Source organism: Poeciliopsis prolifica, unplaced genomic scaffold, assembly GCF_027474105.1.
Source record: "Poeciliopsis prolifica strain line A6 unplaced genomic scaffold, Auburn_PproV2 SCAFFOLD034, whole genome shotgun sequence".
In the NCBI taxonomy this organism is placed as follows: Eukaryota; Metazoa; Chordata; class Actinopteri; order Cyprinodontiformes; family Poeciliidae; genus Poeciliopsis; species Poeciliopsis prolifica.
The window spans coordinates 2,419,031-2,429,897 of record NW_026562409.1 but is presented as its reverse complement, the minus strand read 5'-3'; the positions used below and the strand labels follow the sequence as shown (position 1 = coordinate 2,429,897).

General features: G+C 40.7%; 1 protein-coding gene across 1 annotated transcript; it reads right to left on the bottom strand.

Moving 5' to 3' along the window:
• Positions 1–3,573: 3,573 nt before the first annotated feature.
• Positions 3,574–9,482, bottom strand: rnf25 (ring finger protein 25). Its single transcript, XM_055051763.1, has 10 exons — positions 9,256–9,482; positions 8,974–9,045; positions 8,492–8,588; positions 7,677–7,744; positions 7,530–7,599; positions 7,368–7,439; positions 6,605–6,751; positions 6,437–6,526; positions 5,873–6,010; positions 3,574–4,849 (listed from the first exon to the last, which is right to left on the bottom strand). The coding sequence occupies exons 1-10, from the start codon at positions 9,270–9,272 to the stop codon at positions 4,301–4,303; spliced, it is 1,320 nt and encodes a 439-aa protein (XP_054907738.1). The 5' UTR covers positions 9,273–9,482; the 3' UTR covers positions 3,574–4,300.
• Positions 9,483–10,867: the final 1,385 nt, after the last annotated feature.

Sequence of the window (10,867 nt, the reverse complement as noted above, 5' to 3'; positions counted from 1 at the left end):
GAACCAGTTTGAAAACAAAACCTCCAGAGATGCCCTTCTATTTTCACTTTTTAAAAATGTAAACATAACAATCAGTTCATGTGGAAAACAAGTAACTTGAGTTAAAACAAGATGTAGATCGGAGAGAAGGTTTCCGGATGAAAGTGTGACTTGGAGCTGTGGAGAAGCTGTTTTTAGAAACTACAATCATCGAAAACCCATCCAACAGATCAAGGTTTGACCCCACTGTGTAATCTCAGCTCTGCATGCTCCACCACACACACACACACACCACGGTTCATATCACACCTCACTTCCATCTGAAGCACTTGACTCAAGCTTACCTTCTGCTTTTCCAAACTAAACCCGGTAAAACATCCGATTCCCTGCAGGACGGTTACCTATCGGTGTGTTTTCCAGCTCGTCTTCCTCTCTCTGGGTCCGTCTGCCGTCTTCAGCTTTGCTTCTCTCACTGAAACATGAGAGGTGAGGTAGTGTGTCTTCTCAGACGCGCACACAGAAACACACACACACAGGAAGCCACGCGCTCATCAGTTCTCTGCTAATCATTTTTTCCCTGCCTGGGTGTCATTTTTTTGTGCAGGAGGACTAAAAACCAAACATCTACCAGAACCTCTGGGCCTCAAACCTCCTCTGCACAGACATCTCCACCTCAGACTGGGGCTTTGGAGGATCTGTCTATGCAGAAGCAAGAAGAAACGATGAATCCAGCCTGGTGTCTTCTCTGCTCTGTCATCCGTCTCTTCTGTATCATATTATTCATTATTATTCTTGTCATGTTTACGATTTGAAGTGCAGCAACAGTCAGAAAGAGAAGAAATGAGGGAGTGAGATTAATTCACACCACAGCTGAACGAGAAGTAAAACTGAAGAGAAACTGAAAACCAATAAGGAAGGCCTGACAAGAGAATAAAGTAAGAGTGTTTTCACGCCTGTTAGTCTGATAAATCACAACATTTGTTACATTTTCAGCTCCTGCAGTTCTCTTTCTCACTGCATTGAGTCAAACCAACCAAACCCTAAAAAACAGTTCCCCTCCTCGCCTGTGGTGGCGCTGCAGCCACAGAAGGAAACGACACATAAACCTCTAAGGAAGACAATGAGCACAACTTCCGTCTTCACAAAATGTAACAAAAATGGCCCAGCGTCAGATTTTAGCAGTTGTAGGATTTCTCTTTTGTCTTTTTTAAAAGAGCGATTTCCTCTGCTAGAGCTAGCTAGACTCACTGGGGTTTTTTTGGTGGAATTTACCCAGAATGCATTGTGGTACAATCCAATTCCTGCTTTTGGAGCAGTCTCGTTTACATAACGTATATGAACCGCATCAGAGTTCACTTCAGCCAAACAGAGTCCTGGGTTTTCAGGTGGACCACAGTTCATTCATATATCCCCAAACAAACGGACTGGATTTGGATCAACGCAGACTAAACTGGGCTGGTGTGAATGCACCCTTAGGAACCAAACACAAAGGAATTAAACTGGTATGGAAATAACTTCTGAGCAATAATGAGTGCAGAGAAATTAATTAAAAGAGCTAACATACATAAACAAGGAAATGATAGATTACTGGAACCAAACTGCATTTTTTGAAAACTGTCAGCAGCAACAAAGCAGATTCTTTCAGGAGCAATTTAATTATTAAATATAAATTTATTATTTATTTTATATGCATTTGGGAATTTTGGAGTTGGTATATTCGTTTTATTTGTTGTTGGGGTTAATTTAATGATTAATTTCATATAGTGCCAATTCACAGCAAGTAGTCTCAATGCCCTTTGAAATAATTTGAGTTCAATCAGATATATTCCGATTGCATTAATTAACAGTACAATAAGCTAAGTTAATTATTTAAATAGTGTAAACAGTTTGTACCAAAGGAAACCCAACAGACTGCATGGAGTCATTGACTTACAGCAGTCACTCCTCCTGATCAGCAGGGGGCGACAGCAAGTCGCTCGTGTTGAGTCGTTAACCTTAGAGCAATCCCTCAGACCGAGCCTGCACGGACCGACAGTTGAGAGGAAGAACTCTCACAACAGGAAGAAACTTCCAGCAGAATCAGAACCGGGCTCAGAATCTGTAGCCATCTGCCACGACCGACTGGACCTGAGAGAAGACAGAGCAGAGACAACAGCAGGTCGGCTGGTCACGAGAACTTTCTACATTCATGGAAGTGGAACGTTAACCGGAGCGGGAGAACGGTGAGGTGACGGGTGGAGCTTCTATAGAGAGAAAAAACGGATTACAAAATGGTAGCTGTCATGTTTTCTTACTCGCTGTCTAGTTTGTCCCTAAATGTAATAAAACTTTATAATTCCGATTTGTACAATGTCAGTCTGTAAAGAAGAAAATGGAAATAAACCACTGGCCCTAAGCTGATTGATGGCAGCCATTTTATACCAGTTAATACCATCAGGTCTTCCTCTACCGTGTTCTCTCACCAGAGTGCCGCCTTCAGGCCTCTCTAGATCAGTTCAACTGTTTCTGGTTTTATTTTTCCCTCCACAACCGTCACCTTATCGCAGTGGAGGGGTTTGAGTGTCCCACAGATCCGAGGAGCCGTCAGAGGTTTTCTCCAGGTCATAAAGTTATTCTTTTTCCTCTTTGCTTTTATTTGTTGTACTGCAAAGAGGAAACTTTTATATGTTGCTACAATCATTTTACTTGTTCAAATGTTTTTCTTTTCTTTCTGTACTAATGATGATGGATGTTTTAAAATAAAGTTTTTACACTTGTATAACATTTTATCATGCTAAATGCTTGGTATCACCATGATGCTAACGCTATTTTGTATAGATCTGAAGCGCATGCTATGTGCTAATGCTAATATCTTCCAATTGTTGGGTTGAATAAATGGAAAAATCCTCTGAATACAGACTTGATGTTTTGTAGTTTTTCCACCGGACAAAATCACACAATGGAAGTTTGTTTTTAAATTGGGATTTTTACACACCAGTAACTGACTGCAAACTGATTAAGCTCAGTTTGTAGCATTGGACATGAAGAGTGGCGCACCGTTCCTGCAGTTTTCATTTGGCTTCACATGTACTTGAATGTTTATGTAATTTTTATTTTATTTTTTTCCAAAAACACAGCAGGTTGCTCATGGATGACCTCACTGACTTTTCCATCAAGCTTAACAGGTTTCCTGGGGGAAACCAATATGTCAATAGCTATGTGTTTGTTTGTTTTTTGGCTAAGAAAGCCAAACCGTCACTTTTACTTTCTTAAATATTCAGGTTTGAGAGGTTAATGTTTTGGATCGTAGCTCAACAACAAATTTATTTCCTTTATTTAACCAGGTAAGCCCATTGAGACCTGAATCCTCAAAACTACAACTTGCACAATAATTGTGCTAAATTATTATGTGTAAGTGTAGCAGTGGTCCACACATCTGACCATATTGGTCCATTTCTCTATTCTTCTTTAACTGGGAGAACCATCTCAGTTCTTCTGGGATGAGTGGAGCAGGATTGTTTCCACCCAGATCATCACTTCTTCCTTGGACTTTCTTTTTGGCTTTCACAAACCGATATCCGTGTCTGGAGGAAATGACCACTGGCATTACATTACTTCAGCATAAACTGAGGTTTATTTTTTGTTTTTCTGCTTCCAGTTGAACATATTTAGGATGTTACATCAGCACATTTTAATACAGACATGTGGGCTCAAATAAAAGTGTTTGCATGTGTGTGTGTATGTTTGACAAACACGCCTCATATCGCTCTCCTTTGCAGAAATGTTTTATTTCAGCCATGTTGGGGTCTTTCCATCCTGTTTAAGGTCATGGCACGTTTTCCCCCCATCTTGTTACAATTTTTTTCTTTTTTGCTTCAACCTCCATTTTTCTGTCGTTTCATCTTCACCTACACAGCAAATCAGTTTTTAAATTAGGTGATGATCATCAGTGGCGCCCCCTATTGGACGGTGGCCAAACCATATTAAAAGAAGCTGTAATCCATGGAAACTAATGTTAATCTAATGAACCATTAGTCGACATCCATAATAAAAACTTTATATATTTTTCAAAAAAACTACTTTTAAATGGAATAAACTGAACCAATAGAAAGAGACTACTGCACCAAACTGACACCCAGAGTAGATTTAATTTATAGTTCTTTAAGCCGTTTGGCATCACATCACAAAGCAGCGACCAGCTGGACACAACTGGAGAAAAGACAAAAGTGCGTTGGAGACAGCGGGACAGGAGGCGGTGTCCAGAGTCCTTTCTGTCGCAGCGTTTTAATCTGATGATGGAGGCTCGCGTTCTGGCGTTCCTCCACCCTCTGGTCGCCCTTTGTCATACCAATTCCTCTCTTCCCCGCTCCACCACCTTCTGTTGGAGACCCCGGGTGTAATGGCCGCGCCGAGGCCCGCCACCTCCTCGACTTCTGACCCGGCTGTCCCGGTGCTGTTGTGGGGCCCCAGGAGCCCCAAAGTGGTGCGGGGCAGGCCGGTAGGGGCCCCTTCTTCTCCCTCTGTGTCCCCTGGCTCCATCTTTTGGGACCTCACAGTCTAAATCAGTCGGAGGAACCTGCTTCTCTGGTTCCTCCCCCGACCCGGTCCGGCACGGCGTCTGTTGGCCACCGTCTCCCAGGATCACCTGTGATTGGTCGGTGCAGTCTGACAGAGCGAGCTGCTCCAGGTGCTCTGTGATGGGGGGGCCCTGCCCATGACGGGGTTTGGGTCTTCCTCCTCTTCTCGGCGCTCTGGCCTGGAAGCCTGGGACCCGGGACAGTCCGGGAACAAACCGCTCCGATCGGACGCCGGCTTCATCAGAGGAGGAGGAAACCGGGGGTGGTGGGGACGCATCGACCTCCGGGTTTACGTCTTCAGACACGGGAGGCGTCTGCAAGGAACAACAGAACCAGAACCAGAGGTAACTGAGACCGGATCTGTTAGGATCATAAACTGTACCAGAAGTTATTGCAATAAACTATATTGTTGTTTTGAGACCGTTTTGAAGTAATGCAATATTTAATGCAAAAAACTGTCTCAAACATCAATAAGCTTTAAATTCTAATGGACATTTAACACTGGATCTGGAATATATTTTAAATAGAAACAACAAATAAAATTAGCCTCTAAACCTCAAAAAGACTAAGATTTCTGTCTTCAAGTTTTTGGTAGAAAGAGAAAAATGATAAATCATTGAATTGGTTTTAATTTATTGTGCAATTCATTAATTTTGGAGCTTTTTTTTCCCAGCAGCTTCACACCTTGAGGAATCCATTTCACACTTTCTGTCTGTTCCAGGCAAACAGGACAAGAGGCGTCGCTAAAAACCAGCTGAAGGCTTCAGCCACACAAGTTAACAATTAATACAATAATCAATTTGTGTTATCGATCTAATCTACAGTTGAAAACGACGAAATCTGATAACTTATTTTTGGTCAGGATAGTTCAGATTAGCTAAACAGCAGAAAAACTTGTTTTCTTTCAATAGTTTTTTAAAATCTTCAAATATGAATGTTTGTTTCATCAGAATTTGTAAATCAAAGTTTAATCATTTCATCTTCAGAGGACAAACCTCCAGAAATTAAAGAGAGAAATATGTCTCAAATGAAAATGAACCCAAATGTTGAAACAATAACCTCAACTGAATCTTATAAGGCATCATTTTTGCTTTGGCTGTCCTTTTCAAAGGGCACAGTTAGCTTAATTCGGAATTTTAATCATTTCTATTGTAAAAACAGCAATTATTGTGATACGTAGCCAATAAAAATGATAGTAAGTCTAACTGACCTTAAACAGGATGTTATTTCTTTAGTGATTACTATTCAAACAGTGTGAAAATATGTGGTCACTGACTCAGTTTTAATGATTTAATTAGACTTGACGAATTAATCAGGTGGCTGAACGGCGTCCCAACCTCCTGGATGTGGATCAGGAATCGGTTGGATTCCTCCTCCGGGTCGATGATCCCGCCGTTGCACCTCTGCTTCTCCAGAATCTTCTGGAGTTGACCCCACTTCCTCTGAAAGTCGGAGCCGATCGCCGCCTGATCGAGCTGACAGGAAACTGCCGTTAGACTCCTGACCGCTACGGTCAGCACATCGGCACAAGAATATGCAAACACACAGGAGAACATTCACTCCAAAACATTTCCACACAACGGGCATAGATCTCCGAACTGAAAACCATGATCACTTCTAAAATTGTGAAGTGAGAAATTTGCAGGAAGTTCTTTAAGACTCAAGTGGTAAATCTAGGAGACAAAATTAATTTTATAACCAAAACTGTTTTTGTTTTTTTACGCACTTGATCTGTTTTGTGTCACTTATAAAGTTTTTTATACAAATTTCCGACCTTTCGACATCAAAAAATGTTCACCTTTTCTGGCTAAAATGTAATAGTCTGTTGCCAAATTTTTACTTCTATTCACCAAGTTGCAGCTCAGAGCTGCTCTTGATTCGCTTCATGCTGGCTGATTTACCTCAGGCAGTTCAGGTGCAGGAGATTTTAGAAGCTGGTTTCTGTCATACGTGAGAGGCTCTCTGCAAACCGGACACACCACCGTCAGCTCCTGTCGGCGGAGAGTCCAGATTTAGGAGGATTTTGATTAAACTGTTTGAGTTCTTCCATCCAACTGCTGGTATCTGACCTGAACGCTGCTTCCATCTCTGGTTTTATCCTCCTCCAGCTCCTTCTCCCTCTGCCGCAGCTCCCGCTCTGAGTGGACCACGTAGCGGCCGAGGCAGTGGGAGTGGAAGTAATGGTAGCAGCTGGTCTTGGTGAAGGTCTCACCCTCCTGAGAACCGAAAACAGAAATAAACTCACATCAGAACCGAAAAAACAAAATCTTTTTTTTTGGTCTAGCTTCTGTTAGAAATATTTGAAATAAGACAAAACTGGTAGGACAAAATTAAACATACCAGCAACTTTTCTGCACGATATAAGAGCTTGTTTTTTGTTGTTTAAGAAAAATACAGTTCCACTGATTATTTCATTTGTAACATGGGAAAATGTTTTTAGTGAAATAATCTGCCAGTGGAACTAGTACTTTCTTACTCAAAAATGAAGATTTAATGACTCATATCTTGCTGAAAAGTTACTTTTTTAGTTTGGTCTGACTTCATGTGCATTGTAAAATAGACCAAAAATAACTGGATAGATTTTCTGTTTTTGCAGAGAGAGTAGGCCTGTCAGGATGTTTGAGACCAAAGCAAAAATCTGAAGACGTTTGTCATGCAGTTTTTGGTAGAAAGAGAGAAAACAGAAAAACAATAAATCCTGAAAATGGAAATTGTTGAGCTTATTTTAACTGATCATGTGATTAACTGGTTTATTGTGACAGGCCTACGCGAGCAAATCTGAGGCATGAGGTTGATGACCAGATCTAACCTTCAGAGATGGAAACACCTTACCTTGAAACCATAAAGGCATATGACACAGTTCCCATGAGGAATATTGCTTTCAGTCAGGATTTCTTTAGCTTTCTGTGTAGAAATTAAGCAAACCAGAGGGTCACAGAAATGACAAAATGCCTCCAATAATCAGATTTTTATTCAAAGCCGTTATGCTCTGACCTCGATGAGTTGATACAACACCGGAGAGCCGAGCCACGATTCAGCCTCCGCCTGGAGACACTTCTGGACGCTGCGCAGAAACAACCAAATCATCATTAAAAACCGAGTCTCTGGGCTGCTGTGACGGCGGCGCAGCAAAGTTTTCACCTGCTGAGTTTATCGTCGGAGAGCCCGCGTGGGTTATGAATGGAGATGACCGGAGACGACGAGGGATACTGAAGAAATGAAAGAAAATTTGTCAATCACCTTTAACCACTTCTGGACTAATGATGCTAATTAGCTTCATTAGTCCAGAAGTGGTTAAATATTTTTGAACATAATTAAATGGGGGAAATGGACACTACAGATTATTGTTCAGACTATTAGAAGTGCTTTGACGCCATCTAGTGGTGGAAATGTGAATTACATGTTCATGGAAGTGTGCAGTGGGGCGACCGCTGAATTTTGCTGGTTAAACTCAGTAAATATTAATCCTAAAACAGATTCTGGAAAAAAATTACTTCTTTGAATGATATGTGACCAAAATTCTAAAATTTATTTTGACAACTGAGAAAAAGCTTCTATTGTACTACAGTAGTTGTATCTTACAAATATTTATCATAAAAAACACGACAGGATGAAAACAAATTGTTAAAAAAAACCCATAGAAATTGATTTTTATATAGCAAAAAACATGCTACGGGCTCATGAAAAGTGCAGCATTTTTCTTTATTTAGCTGCATTTAAAGCCTGCAATGGTTGTTCAAAAACATTTTGAGTCAAACAATAAAATAATTAATATGCTGAGTTTGAAGAGTTTGTCATTCTTAAGTGCCTGGTGAATCCAATTCGCATCATACTCAAATTTACACAAAAGTGTCTGAAATTTTCACATGTGATTGACAGCAAAAACACACAAACTCAGATTGGAGGCAGAAAGAGAAGAGAGAAGGGTGTTAATTCAGGGTGGGAGGTCGTTGTACCTTCAGATCGAGGTTCAGAGTCAGAGTGAGTCGGACAAACTGGGAGACAGAGTCTTCTGCAGTGGATGGATACAGAACCAGACTCACCTGCCAGCCCCTGCAGCAACACAAACGAGACACACAGACTAAATGCTACAACTTTCAGACCATTTAATGCATCATAACGACTGGATAGGTGTTTTACAATCTGGAAAACACCGTCATAAATTGATATCCCTGTTCAGCTCTTTGCAAACAATAGCAAAGAGCTGTTGAGCTTTGGTCTATAACCAACCAGTACAGATTGGTTCTGTAACCAGTACAGATTGGTTCTTCTGCAAATGAACTTTGACCTGACTTCCAACATTTTTCTGACATACTTACTGTCTCAGGTGATATTTATGGATTATTAATACATTCTACATTATTTTTTTAGCCTTTTTTAATAGTTTATTCCATACAAAGCATAATTTTCTGTCCAGATCCCAGCAGGACTTCCTCACCCGTCCTCTCTCCTGTCCACCTGCAGCTCCTCCAGGTAGATGGACTGCAGCACCTCGATCTCAGACTGAACCCTGTGAACACAAACAAACTTTCAGCTTGTTTACAGTTTTATTAACAGTAAAGCTAACCGGTTAGCCTCGCGTTAGCTGAAGGCTGCGGCAAATTTCCAGGTATTCCCAAGGAAACAGCGGCCAGTTTGGAGCTGGTCAAGGTAAAACAGGGTCTACTTCTGTCATTTGTAATCTGTGAACAAATATCAGAAATATCAACGGTAAACTCACTCGGACTCAGCTGCCATCGTGATGTTTCTGATGCTAGCTGGAGATAACCGGAAGTAGCCTCAGACTTTCAAAATTAGGGCTTCAAAACAAGAGCAAACATTACGTAATGATAACAGATGTACGATCGTAGATGCTGCACTGAACTAGTTTAGGAGAATCTGACTGCAGTAGGCGTATCTAGTGGAGCTTTGCTGGACTCCCTCTACACCACAACACCCTCCTTGTTGTCGTGTGGAACTCATGCGGCAGCGCGTCCGCCATATTGTGAGTGTCAAATTCGCTTTGAGAACCAAGAACAAATGGACCGTGCACTAGTCCTACTAAAATGAAAAAAGAAAAATCTCTATATTTGTGACATTTAGGATTAAGATTTTACATCAGACATATACACACATTAAAAGCACTCATGGGGCTGACATTTCTGAATTAGAAAATTTATTATTTTGTATTTGTCTGATGTAACATTTTAATCCTTCTTGTAACATTTCAGCAGAAGCACAAAAACAAAAATAATTTACAGAAACAAAGGCTTGAAAACATCAGCTTGTGTGGAATTGAATGATCTGATGTGTCTTTCTTAGAGTGTGTGTGTGTGTGTGTGTGGGTCTGTGTGTGTGTGTGTGCGTGCGTGCGTGCTTGTAAGAGAGAGAGAGAGAGACAGAGAGAGAAAGAGAGAGAGAGATATGGTGTGTGGCCAAGAAATAAGCCATCTACTTTTTCTGAAAACACTGAATCTCTCACACCATTACAGTGTTTCATTTGCTTGTGAAATAAGATTTATTATAATCAAAATGACAATTTCACATTAAAAGATTCAAGAAAAATTAACAGTTTTATTAATCTTTTAAAATCTTAGCCGTTGTTGCATTTTAGTGATAAAGGTGTGTAAATACAGCTCTTGGAAATTGTGTTTATGCAGGTAACATCAAATTTAATCTCAAGGCAGTCTACTGACAGGTCAAGTAGAATCCATATTATCCTGAATAAATTTAGTCCATATTAATAGAATCTATTCATTTAAATAATATTGTCAAATTTATAAAATATATCTTTGGTAATTAAAAATCTACTATTTTGAGTCAGTGACTTTGCAGCTATTTTTCCTACTGAGCAAACACATGGCAATAGTGGGAAGAAACACCCGTTTTGAATTGATAATATCTCCATCAGAATCAGAGAACACATCTGTGATAAAACTTTAGGTTTTGAGAAAAATATCCCATACAAGCCCCAACCTATGCTAAAGGCTAACAGGATGCACAGCTAATGACTGCAGAAGCTCAGTTTGCTTTTCTGTAATGGTAAGTTGATTCTGACAGAATCACAGGAAGATGGGAGCTGTTTTCCTCCTCCAGTAGAAACTGCCTACTCTTTTACAAATGTTTCTGGTTACATAAAATCTGGAGCTCCAGACTGGAAGGATGAGGAGATTTTCAGTGCGTTGCAGACACAAGGGAACAGGAGACGGGAGGCAGCGGCATTTAAAACAGTGGATGCCGAGTGGGTGAAGATTGGCATTATGAGCGCGTTTGTGTTGCCTTCACTGCTGGCTGTGTAGGCGGACTCTCCATAGAAACCAGAGCTGGCTGCAACAAGGATCAGTATGGAGTGT

Coding starts and splice junctions, on each gene's coding strand:
- rnf25 (XM_055051763.1), bottom strand. Junction 8,589..8,973: donor GTGGACAGGAGAGAGGACGG/GTGAGGAAGTCC, acceptor GTGTTGCTGCAG/GGGCTGGCAGGTGAGTCTGG. Junction 7,440..7,529: donor TGTTGTATCAACTCATCGAG/GTCAGAGCATAA, acceptor ATTTCTACACAG/AAAGCTAAAGAAATCCTGAC.